At 47.9% G+C, this 20225-nt stretch overlaps 1 protein-coding gene across 1 annotated transcript in view; it reads left to right on the top strand.

Moving 5' to 3' along the window:
• LOC120409384 (sodium- and chloride-dependent GABA transporter 1-like) overlaps positions 1–19934 on the top strand; it is a 51648-nt gene extending 31714 nt beyond the window's left edge. The window contains exons 8-17 of the mRNA XM_039547399.1: positions 520–623; positions 1269–1393; positions 2748–2860; positions 8040–8171; positions 9050–9152; positions 9910–10010; positions 11285–11452; positions 14799–15102; positions 19395–19476; positions 19909–19934. Of these exons, the coding sequence (XP_039403333.1) occupies positions 520–623; positions 1269–1393; positions 2748–2860; positions 8040–8171; positions 9050–9152; positions 9910–10010; positions 11285–11452; positions 14799–14903 (951 nt within the window). The 3' untranslated portion in view covers positions 14904–15102; positions 19395–19476; positions 19909–19934. The remainder of the gene's footprint in view (positions 1–519; positions 624–1268; positions 1394–2747; positions 2861–8039; positions 8172–9049; positions 9153–9909; positions 10011–11284; positions 11453–14798; positions 15103–19394; positions 19477–19908) is intronic.
• The last annotated feature ends 291 nt before the right edge of the window (positions 19935–20225 follow it).

Below are 20225 nucleotides of genomic sequence, written 5' to 3' on the forward strand. Positions count from 1 at the left end.
GGGGCTGTCAGGGGGTGGGGATGTGGCTAGGGGTTGGGGCAGTCAGGGTACATGGAGCAGGGTGGGTTGGATTGGGGTGACCCAGGGGGGGCTGGTTGGTGGTGGTCCTGGGAGGGGGCGATCAGGAGACAAGGAGTGTGTGGGGGGGGTTGGATGGGTCAGAGGTTCTGAGGGGAGCAGTCAGGGGCGGGAAGTGGGAGGGGCAGATCGGAAACAGGCTGGCCCCTGCCCCCTGAGGCACAACCTTCCCTACCCGGCCCTCCATACAGTTTTGGAACCCCGATTCCAACTCAGGCCAAAAAGTTTGCCTACCTCTGGTGTAGTCTCTTACCTAAGACTTCATCAAAATCAACATTTTATATGGGAGTCCCACTTGCCATACTTCCCCTGCTACATGCTTTAGACACGATAAGCTGTCGTTCAAAGAAGATCTAGAAAGCTAGATGGACAGATTGGATTATGCAGAATGTTCCGACAGTGCTACGGAATACTGAGTCATGGCTTGTTCTTCCTTTGCAGGTCTGGATGGATGCAGTCGCACAGATCTTTTTCTCCTATGGACTGGGGTTGGGATCTCTGATTGCCCTGGGAAGCTATAACTCCTTCCATAACAATGTATACAAGTCAGTATTCTTCAAATACCTCTACAATCAGAAAGACACACAGAGGCAAACTGTGAACCCCTGTGTGACATTGGCAAGCGTTTAGTCACAGGGGTATTCCCATTGCAGTCACCGAGACTACTCCTGCGAGTAACTACTCACCAGTGTAAGGGGTTCACAATCTGGCCCATAGTACCTGATGCTGTACGGTCTGTAATTCACCAGCATGCAACCCAGGCCTCACCACTCATCCTCATATCTGAATGTCTTCTGGCCACAGGACATCACCAAGTTACCCACCCCACCTCTGACCTTCACCTCTCACTGTCACCTGTCCACAGCATGGTAACATGCCTCCTCATGTAACCCACACACCTCCTGGGTGTGGTGTTCAGTCCCATCTAGTGGCACTGAGACCACTTAGAGAAAGAGATAAAATGATTCTGCTCTACAGCCTTAGCTAACAGCCAGTTGGCTTTTAGCTCATGCGGTAGAGGCTCCAGAGATCCCAGGTGCGGTTCTGCCCACCGACGACCGGGGTCTGTCGGTGTTACACTCAGGCCTCATTTTCACCCTCACCTCATCTGCTAACTCCGAACCTGTTCTGATTTGCTGACTGGGCCAGAAATGCAGAAGGTTTTCTCACATCTGTGTTTGCTTTTCCAGAGACTCAATCATCGTCTGCTGTATAAATTCCACCACCAGCATATTTGCAGGATTTGTCATTTTCTCCGTTGTTGGCTTCATGGGTCACATCACCAAGAAGTCAATCGCTGAGCTGGCATCTTCAGGTAAGCAGACACTGCATGTGTAGTGTTCAGACTAGCAGTGTGATCCAGTGGGTGGGGCACTGGCATGGGAGTCAGGAAACTTGGTTTTATTTCCAGCTCTGCTACTGTTATGTCACCTTGGACAAGTCAGTTCACCTCTCTAGCCTCTGTTTCTCTCCCTGCCCTAACAACACTGCAAACTCATACGCTTTGTAATGCCATTGAAGCTCAATGGAGTTACAGTGGTATAAATGAGAGAACAATAAGGCCAGTTTTAGAGGAGAATTTTTATATATTGTGCACAACTAATTCTATTAAACTTAAGAGACCAGAGCCCCCACTGCCTTCAATGCAGCAATGCCAGTTTTCACAACTGAAAATCTGTTCCATGAAGTGAGTGAAAATGATCCCCAAAAAAGAAAACAGGTTCCAAATGTTCAGGATGTGATCATAGTGAATAGCATTTTGTCAATCAGCGTGGTGTTCTCACGGAGCCTTCCCGACAGGCACATGTGTGTAATTCAATTTCCTGAGATGGTACAGAATTGTAGGACTGGATGGCTCAGGAGACTGGGAATGAGCCATTTGGCAAATTCTTTGCCAAACTGAACAGATGTGAGGTCCCAGAAGAATTTGGGAAGCCTATTCTTGATAGACTCAGGTGCTCTTTCCACTCGGGTTCCCAACACAGGAAATTCTGAGGTTTGTTGTTGTTCTACACCTGTATTGTCTATTGCTCAGGATTGCTACACTTAAGGAGGCTCTTTATGGGCGTAGCCCTTTGTTAGACTTTTCCCATGGAGTAGCTAAGCTCTGATCCGATCAGTATTCTCACAAGAGCTGGCTGAAACTCAAGGTTTCCTTTTTTGTGGGAAATTCTGACATTTTTGTTCTGAATTCCATTTTCAACCTTATCAAAGAGGGCCTTTTTTTTTCTTCAATTTTCCTCCCACAAACTAAATTTCATTGCAATCAACATGTTCCCCCAGAAAGTTTCAATTTTGACTAAATGGCATTTTGGGACTGAAAAAAATCCTCTTGGAAAATGTTTGACCAACCCTAATTCTCAGTAACACAGTATACGCATTTCCAGGAAAATGTTTGATCTCCCAGTCTGTTCCTGCATCACTGATTATGGTAACAAAATGGCATTATTGTTTAAATGGGGGAAAAGATGAATGGATTCTCAAGTCCCTCACCCCTCCTTTGTGCAGCACAGGCCAAGGGAGCAGATTTTCGTGGAACCAATATTAAAATATTGGCAATATTTTGCTGTTGCCATCTCTCGGTTTAATAGTCGTACTGAACTCCGACATGCCTCATTGTTAAAGCACTTTAGAAACATGAACTTTTCAATATATTTTCATTCTGGTAGGTCCAGGACTGGCTTTCCTCACCTACCCACAGGTTGTCACGCAGCTGCCAATGTCCCCTCTCTGGTCAATTCTCTTCTTCTCCATGTTAATGATGTTAGGCGTTGACACCCAGGTGAGACAACACGCCGGGGAAAGTGGGGTAAGAAGCAAAGTTGTGGTTAGATGAGAACCACCCCGGATGACAGTTGTCTGTCCTCCTCTGTCAGTCCTGTACAGTGTTCCATCTAATTTTTTCCATCCATGTGCAGAATGAATTTTGTTATGTGCACTGCCTGGGGCCTCCAGTCAGCAGGGCTTGCTCCAGGCACCAGCAGAGGAAGCACGTGCCTGGGGCAGCACATTCTAAGGGGCGGAATTCCGTCCATTCTTGGGGCCGCACAATCCGTGCGGCTTTTTTTTTTTTTTTTTTGCTTTGGCAGTCCAAGAGGCCTTTTCTATGTGACATAATAGCCATAGAGCAGGTGCTTCCTACGGCGATGGAAGGGGTTTTTCTGTTGCTGTAGTTAATCCACCTCCCTGAGCAGCAGTAGTTAGGTTGATGAAAGAATTCTTCTGTCAACCTTGTCCTGTCTACATCGGAGGTTAGGTTGGTTTAGCTATGGTGCTCAGAGGTGTGGATTTTTCACACCCCTGAGCACTGTAGCTATGCTGATCAAACTTTTAAGTGTAGACCAAGACTTAGACAAGCTCCCTGCAGAGCCCACCTGGTGGTGGGAGCTCTGGTTTCTAGTTAACCCTTTCAGGGCAATGTGTCAGTAAAACAAGGAAAACACGGGCTTAGCCAAGGGATTTCTTAAACAAACACACACCCCTTACTCTTAAAAAGCACAAGAGAGTTTTATTTGTGAGTCCTGGGTTTTGTTCAAGACCTTAGGAGAGGTAAAGTCCTTCCTTCCTCCACTCACTCCACTTTGTCTTCTGTTCCTGGCGATGAAATGGCTTCCTTGGCTTCAAAAGCAGCTACCTTGTCAAAAAGATTAGATTAGATGTGGGAGGGGTGGGAATCCAGCTCTCCCTCTCCCCAGACAGATTTCCATTCAGAACCAAAGGCCCTGCTGACAGAAACCCTATTGTTTGAGCAGGGGAAATTTGCTCAATGTTGATGGCCCTTGATTGCTCTGTCACATCTTCCTTCCTCCCTCCCCTCACCCCTACATAGCTTCTCCATTACAAAATGCTGCAAAATGGATGATCTGAGCTACAATTAGACTGGTTGCAATTACAGATAGCGTTCATAAAACCACATGAAATTCATAAATGGGTGTGGACATATTCCCCAAACTGTCACACCTAATGTCCAATCAAATCTAATCAACCCAGCTGGAGTTTCACATGCTGAATGCTCCCACCGAACAGCTCAGACCAGGACTTATTGCAGATATTATTTGGCAAACAATTTCAAATAATGAGTAAATGTTCCCAAAGAAGCTAAGTTCACTGAAAGAATGATTCTCTGTGGATCATTCACTCGGCTCTCGTAAATAGTTTGATACATGACAATAAGTCTCCTAAGCACTGTGTGGAATTATTGATGCTTTTGCTTCTCAAATATCACCTGAAAGTCTTAGAGTCCTGTATGACTGTCAGTCTCATAGGGGGAGCTCTTAGGGGGCTGTCAGTGCCTGGGAGAGGGGGTGCACGAAGAATCAAAAGCAAAACAAGCATTTAGAAAAACAGATACATAGATGTTGAGGGTTTCTATCTGCGTACTGGAGATTTCCTCATTCAGTGTATGATTTACACATAGAGCGTGGAACCCACGATGCCGGATTCTGCATGCAAAAAATATGCCTATATTTGCTCATGCAGTAACAACTGTACATGCAAATAGTTAGGTAGGTGCCTGGCTAGTCATTAGTACACATAGGCTCCTGATTTGCATGTGTTGCAATAACGGAGCACACAAATGCAAGTGTGCAATTGCACAAGTACTTGAGGCTGCCATTTTTGACAGTTAGCCCCACATGTTCTCAGAAAGCCTTGGTTGTGCACAGGAACATATTCTACACAGGATGGTCAGCAGCCCAGTCCATGACTGCTTAGTCCAGGCCAGGGGTAGCAAGGTGGTAAGGCTCTAGGGTGAACAGATGTCCTAATTTTATAGGGACAATCCCAATTTTAGGGTCTTTTTCTTATATAGGCTCCTATTCCCCCCCAATCCCTGTCCCGATTTTTCACATTTGCTGTCTAGTCACCCTATAAGTTTCTCGTGTCAAACCACACCCTTAACAGGTGCTAGAACCCTTCAGAAGGCTGCTGAAGTTCTGCTGGCTCATTGTAGCAGGTGCAGCTCGTTATTGCACCTGGGCTAGAAGGGAGGTGGGAGTGGTTCCCTGGAGAGAGGGCAGAGTTGGTCCTGGAGGGACACCCAAGCTTGGGAAGGAAGCTAAGACTGAGGTTTATGTTTGTTTATGAGCTACCAATAAAACCAACCCCCCCGAAGGGGTGTGTGTGGGGGTCTTTGGTCAGTAGGGTGTTACTGCGCTCAGTGTTGAACACCTAACTAATTTAGGAGCCTAAATCTCATTTTCCAAAATGGTTTAGGCACTTAGAACCCTAAATCCTATCGACTCTTAAGGGGGATTTAGACTCCGAAATCAGCTAGGCATTGCAATGCTAAGCGGTGCAACACCTAAATACCTTTAAAAAATGGTGCCTCAGGGCCCATTTCAGTGAAGCACTTAAGCACATGTTGAAAGTTAAACATGTGCCTAAGTCCATCCTGGTTCAACAAAGCCCTTAAGCATGTGACTAAAGTGAAGAATGTGTTTAAGCACTTTGCTGAATTGGGGCCTAACTCCAGATCTGTGTGCTCTGGGGAGGACAGAGTCTGGACTCAGCCTGGTCACACCTGGGCTTAAGGAGAATAGCTTTTCATGACTCTCCCGCAACCTGTGCTGCCTAGTGTCAAGGGGAATAACAGGGTCTGTCTGTCCAGTAGCATCAGTAAAGAATCCTTTGTGTATTTACTACCACTAAGTCCGGTCTCTTTGCGCCATGAGGGACATCACAAATTCTTATTCGCAGCCGCAGTGGCATACATTGATACGCCCAGACACATGCACCTGTTTTCACTTGTGGGTTTAGTTCTCATGCATCTAGACCCTCTTGCATAATATGCTAATGATTCCTTTTAACTATCAGTTTCCAGGTCAGGTGTTTGCTCCACCAGGGGAGTTAGTTGCTCCTTGTGATTCCAAGCACGCGTGTGTCCCATGTGATGCCATCTCTTACAGCTTATTCATGAGCATTTCTTGCTAATGGAATCAGAGTCCTGCAGAGCAGAAACACCCACCCACAATCCTGTAGGCCGCACAGCTGTTTTTCTGTAGTTAAACTCCCTTTGGGCCGTTGTCTTCTCCTGCACGATACAAGGAGCTCTCCCGGAAGCCAGTGCGAGTTCTTTGTATCCTGTGGTGGGGGATGAATGCCCCTGGGGCTGTTGGAAAACTCTCTTGTCTGCTAACTGATGTGGTGCCAGCCTGCCAGTGACTCAATATTCTACTGAGTCTCCTGCCCCACCATTGATGGAATGACCAGATCCCGGCAAGAGGGGGGAGAATCAGGAATGGAAATAAGAAACAGGAAATAACAGGATCACCAACTCAGGTTTGGAAGGGGAGGGGCAGATGCCTATAATAGAAAAGTGACAGGAACAATGAAGAGATGTGACAATATACTGAGGAAAGGGAAACATTTCAGAAAACACACCAAAGCCACTGTAAAGAGAAAGAAGGAAGGGAGTACAGAGTAATAATTATTATTTATTATTTGTATTATGCTAGCGCCTGGGAGCCTCAGTCACGGACCTCAGACTCCCATTGTGCTAGGTGCTGCACAAACACAAAATAAAAGACTTTCCCTGCCTCAAAGATCTTATACTCTGGGCATACAGCAAGATATAGCAGATGGAGGCAGCCAGCCCGATGGGAGGGGAGGGGTGAGGACAAGGAAACAACGAGACACTATTGGGCAGCACGATAGGCAATGGACTCAGCATGCCAGCAACCTAAGCAATATCAAAGAGGAAACACCACAATGGCCTGCTCTTCAGAGGTACAGAGCACTCGCAACTCCAGCTGAGGTCAGTGGGAACTGCAGGAGCTCAGCACGGCTATAAATCAGGCCATTTTTATTTAGGTGCCTAAATGTTCTATTTGGGTGTCTAACTTTAGGAATCCAGGTTTGAAACCTTTTGCCTTAATGGCTTGTCCAAGGTCACGTAGCACATCAGTGTCAGGATTAGACCTTGGGGCCTCTAAGCCCCTAGCCAGGTGCATTAGCTGCTAGACCATGCTTCTGCTCTGGAATTTAAATCCACTATGTGTCAGTAATCATCATGAAACAAGATACCATGTTACGTGGATTGCACTAGGAGCATCGCACAATTTGGCCACCTCTTCCTGTGTGTTCCATGTGGTCTAGTTAGGACATGGAGAGGTGTGTATCCCATCAGTATTTACTGCTTCAGCCTTCCTCTCCCCCTCCACTACTCCTCACACAACTCCCCTAGGACTTCTCCAGGCAGATCTGCTCCAGTGACTTCCTGTGCCCACTTCCCTCTCCTCCCATACACCACTCTTAATCTGAAGTGACTTCCAGTTCCCTTCCATTTACCCTCTTGCCCACAGCTTTTCACACCCATGTCTTCCCCCACTTGATGGTCTCCCATACCCATGCCCTTCTCTATTCCCCCTACCTTCTCCCCATGACTTGGCATATCCAGTCCTCCCTCTCAGCCACCCGCCCCTTCATTTCTACACCAGCCCCTTTCCTTCTCCACAACAGCAATCATCATCCAGCTACCTGTGGTAACTCCTGCAGTCAAGTGGAAGGAATGGATTCTCTCACACACACACACACACACACACACACACACACACACACACACACACACACACACACACACACACAGCTTCCTTCAGGCAGAGAGAGACTGTTTTGCCCTTCTGGCTTCCTGGCCTTCTTATAAGGCCTTGTTCACCCACACACACACACACCCAGGCTTCAGCGTGGTGGCCTTTCAGCACCGTCACTACATGCTGGAGCCCTTACAGGAAATGAGGTGTAGGTGAGGTCATCCACCGCCTCCAGGCAGCAGGGAAGCAGTGGTCAGTTGGACACAGAGATAGAAGAAGTGACACAAATCCAGGCTGAGAGGTGGTGCGTTCTCCAGAGGGGAGGGAGATGGCACCACGCCAGAGGAGTGGAGGAAGGAGGAGGAGGAGTGTTTCAAGGGAATGCAGAAGGTGGTGATGAATTTATGTGTGTGTGTGTCTTTCCTCCTGCAGTTCTGCATCGTGGAGGGGTTTGTCACAGCCCTGACAGATGAGTATCCCTATCTCCTCAGGGCCAGGAAGAAGCTCTTCATTGCTGTGGTCTGTCTTATCTCCTACATTGTCGGATTCTCCAACATCACCCAGGTACCTCTCCCTGTGCTCACTCCAGCACCTGTTCCTGGTGCTCTTCCATCCACCTCCTTGTATAACAGCAGCAGAGGAAGCCTGGGGGAAGGGCCATTGTCCATGAAACGCACTAGGGCCACTGCTGGTCTGGGCTTTGCCCAGCACAGTCATCTGTCCAGCAAGCTGCAGTCTCCACATTAAATCTCAGTAAGTTACCATCATCCTTGTGGTCAGTCTAGCTGGGACTCCTGTCGCTTCCAGGATGGGCCTATGCCCTGGAGGGTGACACATTCTCTATGCAGAAGATTTAGATAAACCAAAAGAGAGCAGGTCTGGAGGGGCTCTGAGGCAGTGACACTAAGTCCCAGGCTCCATGTTTACATGCCCTAGTGAGTGACCCAATGCAGAGTTCCTTATATTGGGTGTATGACAGTGAGGCCCAGGATCCGTGTGCAGACTTTGGGACCAAGCTCAGTGACATGGAGGCCAGGGTTTGGGTTTCTCACTTTGTGACTTCATGCTGGATAAGTCACAGAACATGGAACGTCTGCAGAGACATCTGAAGTGCAGCAGGAGGGACCGAATGGATTCATTTTACAAAGCGGCTTCTCCTCACACTAGAGAGGGAAGGCAGCCACTCGAGAGTCCTGCTTCTCTCCGCACCTTCAGCCAGGCCTCAACACTCACTCCTTGACCACATTCCAGAGTACGTCTGTTAACATGGCAGGAATTAGATTATAACAAAATGATGCATCTTTCTTGGCTTCCATGGGCCAAGGAAATTAACATACAAAGGCAAAATGATTAGATGAAAGTATTGATGATATTAATCCTCAGCTCCCCACCCAGGCTGTACTCCATAACCAGACCACCTCCCCTTGCCTTTGTCTCCTCAGGGTGGCATTTATGTCTTCAAGCTGTTTGATTATTATTCAGCCAGCGGCATGTGTCTTCTCTTCCTCGTCTTCTTTGAGACCATCTCAATTTCCTGGTGTTATGGTAAATGCAACTCACCTTGTTCCTTTGCTGCTTATCTCTAGGCACAGAAGGTGCCATTTTCAAAAGCCCTCAACACTAGCCATTGAAGTCAGTGGGAGATTGGCAATTGACTATAGTTTTGGGCTAAAGCTGAAAGCTTTTGAAAAACCCCAAGGAGACACTCATCGTGCTTCCTCAGACAGCCACACAGCTGAGCACACGTTTGCAGAGATTCCCATACAAATGGAAATATGCACAGGCCTCTAGATTTGGATTTCTTGAGGGTATGATTTGTTAGGCCAAATCTGACTGTTGAGCCATCTGCCCTGGTATCCTGGCAGAGTCCGATGCCTGATGCCTCAGAGGGAGACCAGAGTCCCCCCATTCAGTAACTTCCCATCCAATTGTGCAGTGCTGGGGTGTCGGGGAATTCCTTCTTGACCCCTCCAAGGTCAATCTATCACCTAGTCTAGCTTACGAGCTTGCTAGTTGATTAATATCACTGTGTTAGCTTGGGAAGCTGTAGATGTTTTTAGTGGTCATAAAATTATCCAGGTACCTGTTAAGATCCCAGTTCAGAGTTTGTATCAATGGCCTCTACGTTTTATCTGGGGAGTGAGCGTTACACTTCTCCACACTCACCTTAAATGTCTGCTCTCCTCTCTGATCTCACATCTGATCTCCTCCTTCTCCTGTTGTGTGTTGGGTCACTGGAGAGATGTGATGAGAATGGTACTGAGATATCATTGCTGCTGTTAACACACATTTCTCACTGTAGGTGTGAACAGATTTTACAGGAACATTGAAGAGATGATTGGCTACCAACCTTGCAGCTGGTGGAAGCTCTGCTGGGCCTTCTTCACTCCCCTCGTTTGCGTGGTGAGAACAAAGCAACTTTCTTTGGGGAGCTTCATCTAGAAGAGCCACCTCACTGGGATCATTCTGTGGGTCGGGGAAACACTAAAATTTTAATCTAGGTAACTCTGATCTAAATCCAGATCTGGCATTAAACTCAAGTTGGTCCTAAGAAGAGTCAAAGCAACTGGCAGGAAAAGAAATATGTGGAGCCTCTTTTATTCTCCCACCTGAATCCCTGCAACTGACTCTCAGAAGAGAGGGGGGAGCTTGGCCTAGAACATGCAGTTAGTAATAGGTTGCTCCTGTGTTTGATATTCCAGAAGCTGAATTGGTGATTTATAACTTTAAAAATCATTATTGGCTGTGGACAGGCCTGCTCCCAGCCCCCAGCGTGCTGCGCGTGTGGCGGGGCATGCGGCGGCCGCGGGGGGCTGGCGGGAGTAGATGGGGGTGGACCTCGGTGTGGGGCATGCATGCATGGCATGGGGAGGTCCACGGAACCGCGACCAGGGCGACCTCTGAAGGCATGTCTGCAGGAGGTCCACCAGAGCCGACGACCGCGACGCGCCAGCCCCCCCCGCAGCGTGCCACCCTGCTTGGGGGGTGAAGTTGCTAGAGCCGCCTCTGGCTGTGGAGAAAACTTTCAGCCACTCCAGCTCCAGCCTCAGCCTCTCCCAAGCCTCTCTCAGCAGGAGGCGCTCTCAGATATAATAGAATTGGCATTGATGATCTCTCAGCTCCTCCGCCCATCCTCCAACCCTTCCTCTCCCAGCAGGAGGTGCTATTGGGATTGCCGCAGGAATGCTGGGTGTGGGGCGTTCCTAGCTCCTGAGAATCAGCTAAGAGGACGCTGTTTAGGAAATGGTTTGGGAGTGTGGTGTGCAGCAGAAGCCCAAGCAGGGAGGGGTGTAAGTGCCCTGGCTGGGGCAGGGGAGTTTAGGGGCACTGACCATGGGGAGAACATTACCATGCATGCTCAGCCTGTCGGCTGTGGGGGGAGCTGTTGGGACTGGTCTGGGAGCCCTGCTGGTGGGGGGCTGCTGTTGGGACTGGTCTGGGATCCCTGGCTCTGGGGGGCAGCTCTTGGGAATGGTGCGGGAGCCCTGGCTTGGTGGGGGAGCTGTTGGGAATGGTGATAGAGACCTGGCTGTGTGGGAGGGAGGGCTGTTGGGAATGGTGCGTGATTATTGACTATAACTCATAGTGAGAATTTAGGGAACTCTCAAAAGGACAAAGTCAGTGAATATTTCTGCTTGTGCTATACTATGCTGTGACTGCTGATCCTGTTTCTTCAGGGTGTTTTCTTCTTCAGTGTGGTTGAAATGACCCCTCTGACTCTGGGGAAATATGTCTATCCCCCATGGGGGCAGGGCATCGGCTGGCTCATGGCTCTGTCTTCCATGGTGCTGATTCCGGGCTATATGCTGTACTACTTCTTCACCTCCGAGGGGACCATCAGGCAGGTAAAAGCAACTTTCCAACTTCTGCCTCTGCTCAATTATCTGTCCAGAGGGAATTTCCCACCAGCAACCCACTATAAACTTCATGCAGCCCCTGTGTCATGGCATTGATTCCTGTGGTCTTTGTAAGCCAAGACTTCCCAAATACTCCCTCCTCATCCTCCAATACCCTCTGCGCTCTTCTGATCTGCTCCTTATGCTTTCTACTACCTCCTGCATGACACATTCCATGTAAGCCAATAGAAAGCCCTTCCTCACTGAGGCAAATGAATGCCTTAGGGGATTGGGGTAAGGAGATATGTGCCTTTACCTCTTGGCTACAATCCCGCACAGGTCAGTAGTGACCAAAAATTGTTACCTTCTCATTCCTGTTTGGTGTCTTATGTGAAACAAGTCAAGAGACTCTTGGTCCCATTCCTAGCAGACCGCTGTCCACATCAGCATATTACTGTTACATAGAGAGATGTCTGAAAATCTTCCATCAGCAGGGACCCCCAGCCCGCGCCCAGGCGCTGGGGCGGCGGCGGCGGCGCAGGCAGTGCGGGCGGCAGGCGGCTGCAGTCATGCTCTGCAGTCATGCCAGCGGGGTCGGTCGGGACGAGCGGGACTCCCCGCAGGGACTGGCCGGAGGGGGGTCTCGTCTCGCGCTCCGGTGGACCCGCAGGCATGACTGCAAGAAGCTCCACAGGCAGGCAGTCAAGAGGTCCCCCGGAGCGCGGGACCAGCAGCAGCAGCAGCACGCCGCGCGGCGTGCTGCTTGCTGGCGGGCAGATTTCCGAGCCCTCCCTGTCCATCAGAATGTTTTCCCATTGGAAAATGCTGTTCTGTCAGAAATACAACTTTCCAAGGGGACATGTTGATTCTGACAAAACTTTGTTTTGAAAAAAGAAATTGAAACAATGTGTTTTGCAAAGGTCAGAACATTCTATCTGGACCATTTCAGAAATGGAACATTTTGATTTTTTCATTTTGACTTTTCATTTTGAAATTTATTTGATATTATATATTTTTTTTAAAGTCAAAATCAAAAGGAAATGGTTTTTGACTGTCCTGGAACGAAACCTTTTCATACATCTTGTTTCATGGGAAATGTCTAAATTCTTTTTTGTTCTGACTTGGAATGAAAGCAAATGTTTGAAATGGTGGAAATTCCAGTTCCTGCCCAGTTCTAGCTATGAATGTCACTATCGGGCAATCTCAGTAAAGATGCCGCGTTCTGAATAAGCATGAAGCTTGAACTAGCTCAGAGCCAGGGTCTATTGGTGAGGGAGGTTTGCACTGGAACTGGCTGTCTCATGGATAAAAAGGCCTGCCAGTCTCCAATCTTTCACCAGCATTCAATTCAGTTTAAAAATGAAGGAAGGACAGAGAGAGGCCCCAGCACTGCACCAATATAGACCCTACGATAATGTCATTTTCTTTTGGGCCAGAAGAAGAGATTCAGTCAAAGGCAGTCAAAGGGCATTACCCTTCTCTCTACTGATAGCAGTAGGCTGCAAATCGTGTTGAGAATTAAAGCGAACAATCCCCACTCAGACCCATCTCTGATCCTTACAGTGATCCTTGCTCAGAGCGCCATAGGATGGTATGAACACTCACCACCCCTCCCCGCCACTCACTGGTAATGTGCCATGGGGAGAAATCCCTTCTTGTCTCCTAATTGGGGGATCAGTTCCTCCCTGTGTTTCGTTCCAATTCTATTCCCATTGAAGCTGGGGACAGTATTCTCCTGACTTCACTGGGAGCCGGAGCAGGCTGGGAGGGCCAGATTGTGATGTCCTGACTCACAGAGTAGCATCGAAATCCTCCGCTGACTTCAGCAGGGCAACTTGCACTATACCAATTATTAAGGATATCGCAATCTGCCCCAAGTGAGCTAAATCCTTGTAGTTGTGCCTCTGAATCCATCTGTAATCTGAGATCCCACCTGGTGCCCACGTGATTATCCACGTTTCCACTGAATCCCTGTCTTGCAGGCCCATGGAGTGTGGTTGTATTCTGTTGCTCCAGGAGCTCTCTGAGCATCTGGTGCATACTGACAATGTCAGTCAATGGGAATTAGAAATAACAACAGTGTGACTGACTTCTATTTACCTTCCCCTCCCTTTGCTCACTCTATCAGACTCGATATCCCTGAGTGCACTGACCGTTCTGCCAGTTCAGTGGAATGTCACTTTTTTTGGAGGCAGCCAACACACACACCCAGACCCCGGCCTCCAGGATCCATTGGACTAGCATGTGGCAGTAGGGATATAGAGAGAGTGTGTGTGTTTGTGAGAGAGAGAGAGAGAGAGAGAGAGAGAGAGAGGATTAGCTTGTAACAGAGGTGAGGCTGGAGGGAAATTAGATGTCAGCGCAGAATAAAGGGGTTTTGACAGACAGGAAAGATTATAAACCATTTTAATCCTACTGAGCATGAATGTAAGGAAAAAGCACATGATTGGCAGGAGAGCCGCACTAAACAGTTCAGGGGCTTCACCCAGCAAGAAACACTTCAGATATGTCTGAGTACGGGGACTCTTCCCTCTTCTCCAGCTCAGTGATGTCCATTCACTTCAGGCCCCCTTCCCCTCTGCCTCATGTTCCATAATTTAAAGCACCACTTTCCCTCCTGGAATTTAGCCTCCATGTCCATTCAAGCCTAGGCTTCAACCCATACTGCTCAGACAGTGAGTGCCCCCCTGCCTGAGGGACTGTACCCTCCCACATTCCATCTCCCTGGCTGTCTTCCGGACACGGCTCTACCAATGGACCTCAGTTTTATTTAGACTTTGATCCTGTCAGGTTAATATAATTGGGAACACATGCTGGCATAAAGGCCCATGCAGGATCAGAGCCATAAACTGTAAATTCCTTGGCATTCTGTAACCATTGGATAACATTTTTAATGAGAAGTTCATGAAAAATTGAATAGAAAATGAGAAGTGGGTCCATTTTGAATCCTGTGAAATGGGAAGAACCTTGACATTTTTGGTCATTCAAAAACATTTTTTGACTAGCTTTAGCATCTAGGTGCTGCTACAACTGTGCAGTAACTACTGGCTTACTTTGTAATGGTGATTTCTGTCATTCAGAAGAGAGAACTGTGTATACTAGAGGAGCAAAGGGGAAGTGATTACATTGCCAGATGGAGGTGTGTGGTATCTGGAGCAATTGTCCTAATCACCTTCAGTGTTCACTATCCCCTTGGTAGCCCTCTTGCTGTAACTAGTGATGTCTCTTCAATTTGGAAAGAAGGGTTATGACCTTCAGCTTCAGCCACATGTGGAGGTGGTGGTGGTGAACGGGTCTCCTCATTTTTCCCTTTTTACCTGTGTTCTTCCTGTAATCATTCTTTGTTCCTGGACAGCGTTTTCAGCAGATGACTCAGCCCACGCAAGAGGTGAATGTTCAGAACAATGGACTAAAAGCGAAGACCTCACTGAAGGGGAGAGTCTCTGATGCTGCTGTCTAGGCAGAGGGCAGAACCTCTTCATCCTGCTCTGTAGCTGCTCCTGCCACTGCCCTTTGACCTCCTCTGACACTGCTTGTGTGTCCCCAACTCCACTGTTGGTTTCAGTCATCGTGGGAAGGATCTAACAGAGGAGCCCTTTCATGGCACTGCCCCCTAGCCCAGCTGATCGAGGCTCTGTTTTAAACTCCATAAGGACAATGTGCAGTGACTGTCTCTGTAATTTATGATCCCAATCCATACTGCCAGAAAAGAATGTCCCAGGCCCTAGTTTCCTGCTGACCAGAGGTGGTATTTTCTATAGTATAATAACGTCTCCTTCTTCATTGTGTTCTTCAGCCCCTCTTCTATACTAAAGTCCACCACGCACCTTCTAATGAACCGCAAGGCTGTCACAGCATAAAACCAGCAGTATTTTGGCTATGGATTCAAATTCCAGATGATTATCAATTAATACAGCATAAAGCACCTTTAATGAATAAATAGTCCTAAATGCTGTACCATGGATGCACCAACCAGGAATACAGAATATTAGTGGCTACTGGATAGCCCTCAGCAATCTGGACAGGCATGAGGGGTGCTGAGCTGTTGGAGCTGCTGTCCTTCAGCCACTAACACAGCGTTATTAATTATTATTATTATTATTATTAGCAGCAGTCATTTATACAGAGCCAGAGATATAAGATTCCCTTTTACTGGTGGAGGAGACATCCTTTTATAATGTGGACATGTTCCATCCCAACACATCCTGGCATGGTATTACGTGGTGTCCTATGATGCTGTATGTGCCTTATCCTCTATCTACTCCCTAAAATGCCATCATGATATCAAGGGGGTTGTTAGCGGGCTTATTCCTTCACCCTCTTACTTCCCTGGTCCTTCTCGCATGAACAGAGAGCAACAATACCCAAAGTCCGAAGGTGCAAACAATTTGATGTTTATTGGGGTGAACTTAGGGTTACCATACGTCCAGGTTTACCCAGACACGTCTGGCTTTTCGGGGGGAATTTGATTTCCCCCTGGTCCGCTATTTAAAGACCAAAAAGCGGCTGACAGCGGGGCCAGGCCAGACTGAGCTGTTGATTGGGGCCTCTCCGGCAGCCAAAGCCCCTCCCCAACTCCTCCCCTCCCCTGCAGCCTCAGATCACCGGCAGCACCGGGGTAGTGGGGCTGGCAGCGGCAGCCAAAGGCCCCCCCACCCCCGGTCCCCTCTCCCAGCCTCAGATCGCCGGCAGCGCTGGGGGGCTGGGTTCTCCGTGGGGCACAGAGCCTGACACGCTGCTCTAAGCTGCAGGTAAGGGGGTCGGAGAGTTGGAGAAGGGGCATGGGATCCCGGGGGGCAGTGAATTGCCTGTCTGTATGTTCTAAATAGTAGCTGTTGTTCCCTTAGCAAAAACCTCTCCTCTACAATTCCTTTCCATTTTTGCCTCATTTTTTCCAGTTTGTAGTTCTGTTTTTAAAGCCTATATTATCTATTCATGTTAATCTGTCTCTCTGTTTCAGACAGCATTAAATATGTAACTTGTTTTACTTAGAAAAATAGCTGGAGAGATAATGGTAAGACTATATCACCCAGCATTCTAAAGAGGATCTGTCTGTTACACTTTGTGAATGGGAAAAACAAAACTTGTCTTTGAATTTTATTAACCAATGTAATTGCTTTTAACACATCAGGAAGAAAGGCAATGACTTTAAGACCTGTTTGTATAATAATGGAAATACTATGGTTTCTCACTGGCTAATTGTTAAACCATCATTTCTTTTGTTTACAGCCACTTGCAGTAGCTATATAATCCCTCACCCACAATGGTGTTCTGTAACATTTGCAATGGCTACTGTCTAAATTCTTGCCAAGCTTTTCATCATATCCAGAGAACAGAGATTAAATTAATGTAACTGCTAGCTTCAATTCATACTAGTGCTTGTAAAAACTGCTTCATCAAAGCACTTAGTTCAATTTTGCAATAAATATCAGAATCCAATAAAGACTATTAAATCTGACTCATTGCCTACATACGTATTATATTTGGAGACACAGTCAGCTATTATTCAACAGTGATACAAACTGTGGTGAAAATAAGACCTGGCCTTTAAAACTTCCTCATAAAAGCTCACTGCAAGTCATGCATTAGGAGAAGAATTAAGTGCAAGTCTGAAAATGACCAATATTTATATTTGACAATTGAAGTTCTTTGATCTGGCAGGGAGGTGAATATGAGTCCAGAAGAAAATAAAAACACTTAAAGTGCTTAGCTTTTGGAGATCTTCTTAGAGCTTTCTCTATTGACAAAGGTTTCAGAGAACTTTTTGAAGTTACTTTTATTCTGCTTTTATTTACTGAAAGATCCCCTTTTCTATGAACATTTATCAAGGTTTTTATTACAATGATGGAGAATGACTATTTTTGGTTTATGGGAGTGTAGCAGTAATTTTAAAATGTGACTCCCAAACTCTTGAGGACAAGTGCTGTGGCTGGGCATGTAACTCAAGTCACTGAGGTCAGGGGACAGGTAGGGAGCGGGATCCTAGGGGGCCAGTTGGGGGGGTCTCAGGAGGGGGCAGTCAGGGACAAGGAGAAGGATGGCTTAGATAGGGGGTAGAGTCCCAGAGGGAGGTTAGGGGCAGGAGTCCCAGGAGGGGTGATCAGAGGACAAGGAGTGGGGGGAGTGGGTGGGTTGGGTGTCCTGTGGGGGGCAGTCAGAGCAGGAAGTGGGAGGGAGTGGCTAGTGGGCAGGGCTAGCCCCGTGTCCTCTTTTTTGAAACTTCAGATATGGTAACCCTAGTGTTGGGTCAGTGCTCAGATGGGAGACCTCTAAGCCGCACCCTAGGTGCTGCAAACAGTGGTGTTACTGATTCAGTAGGTGGTGCTCTGCCCTCTGTGGCAAACCCAGAACAAATGGCTACAAAGGGAGGGCTAGTAATTAGTCCCAGCGGGCTAAAAGGCCTCTCCCTAGCCACTGAGGAGAGAGAACCAGGGGGAAATATGGTTCAGCTGGAAAAGGAGTTACCAGGGAACTAATTAGGTTCAGCTGGCCCCAACTGCTGGAGACCTTTTAAAACCCTCCCTGGGATGTAAGTGGGGGGGTGAGCAGTCAGCAAGTTAGGAGCAGGTATAAGGCTCTGAAGCCTTCTAGTAAGGAAGGCTGCACTCCGTCCCCAGAAGGGGAGAAAACCAGCACAAGGGACTGACTGAGGGAAGGATCAACCAGACCCTATGTTACCTGGAAGGATTTGCTTTGCCCAAGCTGGTGTCTCCAAGGCTAAAAAGGACTGAGCCTGCTGAGGAGAAGCAGGTACTTTGCCACACCTCTTACTTCAGTATTGAATCTCAGCATGGGACTAGTGGGCATGGTGCTGCTGGAGTTGGCAGCTTTGGGGTGGGGTTTAAAGGGGAGTCCTGACCTGAGTGGTCAGTAAGGATTCTGGGGTGTCTTTTATAAGAGCTGCTCTGCAGTGATGTGGCCCAGTTCCAGTGCAGGGTTTTACATTCTGCCTCGCTAAAAACTCTTTCAACTGGATAGTGCAGCTTTCATTGCCTGTCCTAAACTCTCATGGATCATTGCTCTGTGAGAGAGTGTTTTGAAGGTCAGGCCTTTTCAGAGTTTCATGCAAACCAAGCCCTACCCCTGTCTCATTTGAAGGCTATTGGAGCATCTTTATCCCTTTCTTCCTTCCTTGATGGGACCCTCATGAGCACTATGTGCACAGTAAGCTGCTGGGCCTGGTTCTGACCTCATGTCTATTTGTGTAAACTGGGATTAGCACCATGGAAGTGAATAGAATTCTGCTGGTGTAAAAACTGGTGTGAGATCAGAATTGGGCCCAAGTTCCCCTTTGGCAGTGGGAGGGGGTGACTCCTGTGTGTGGGTTTCTATCTCTCTGGCTCCTTTTGGTGTTCCTTTGGGCCTGATTTTTGAAAAGCTGCCTCTGGTTTGGCACTTGCAATTTTGTGCCTGGAATTAATTGCAGGCCTGTGTTGTAGCAGCACCTGTAGAATTAGCAACTAAGCCAGCTAAAATTTGGGCCCTCAATGATTTGTGCCTGCAAAATTGCACTCAGTTATATCTGGGTGCAAATTTGGAGTCTGAGTTGATTTTTTTGAACATTAGAGATATTGACCTGTGGGTCTCTTTTCCCATTTCCCACTACCAGGCTTATTTTTTTTTTCACACTATCCTAAAAATAACTCTGAACTCCTGGATAGTGACTTATCCTCTCCTGCAAACAAGAGGCTGCAGAGAGAGCAGGGATGAGATCTGGGGAAAACAGGATTTCCACAGAGGTCCCCAGTGCAGATCGGGTTTTGGCCAGGTTGGGCTTATAAGGGAAATGCTTGTCATCAGGCTCTGTCAGGAGATGGTGGGGCCGGAAGGTGCCAAAGACCTGAGTTGGTTCTTTCTTCAGCTAAACAGCTTGACCTGTCCCTTAGTTAGATTTCTTCTCACTCTCTTCTCCCTGCTTGGCCCCTCCCAGGGTGGGATGTACATCTTCCAGCTCTTCGATTACTACGCTGCCAGTGGCATGTGCCTGCTCTTCGTTGCCATCTTTGAGACGCTTTGTATCAGCTGGATGTATGGTGAGTATGGGCCTGGTGGCCAGCAGCTTTCACTGACTCTGAATCCCTGAGTGGACTCTTGTCCCCTCACTGGGGCTGGTGTCTCTGCTCTCCCCAAGAGCACCAGGCCACAGAACCCCTTAGTAAACCTGGTACAATGGAACCCTTTACAGACAGTAGCACAACATGCCTTCACTTCAATGCCCAGGGACTTAGATGGTGGGAGCTTCCTGGCAGCAGAGCCCTGGAGAAGCTGCCTCATGCCAGCAAGGAAGTCCATGACCCTAACAAATTTCCCCTGTTTGCGCTTATCTGTATTACCCATAATACCCTATTTCTGAGCTCCCTCCTCTCCACATGGGTCTTCCTGTCGGTCAGTATCCTCTCTGGGCCATGCAGACCATTACTCTTGTTCCTTTTTATTAACAGGGTCTCGTTCCTTGTCTTTCTCAGGTGCTGATTGTTTCTGTGGTAACCAATCATGTCTTCAATGTTACAGGGCATGGCCTATTATCAAATACTGCTGGCTCTTCATCATGCCAGCTGTCTGCATGGTGAGAGCTTGGAGGCCATTGGTCTGGGGGCCTGAGAGAGGAGTGGGGCTGGTTGGATTGTTGTGGGGGAAATGGATCACTCTGAGACCCCTGTGTTGGGGACATATTGAGTAGGTAGTAAGCACTTTCCCATGGAGCGGGCAAGCTTGTAATAGCTCACTGGCTCAGTGTGGCCATGACGTTGTCCTCCAGCACCTGATCCGTAGAAGGCAAGAA

Source organism: Mauremys reevesii, linkage group 1 (assembly GCF_016161935.1).
Source record: "Mauremys reevesii isolate NIE-2019 linkage group 1, ASM1616193v1, whole genome shotgun sequence".
NCBI classification, from domain to species: domain Eukaryota; kingdom Metazoa; phylum Chordata; order Testudines; family Geoemydidae; genus Mauremys; species Mauremys reevesii.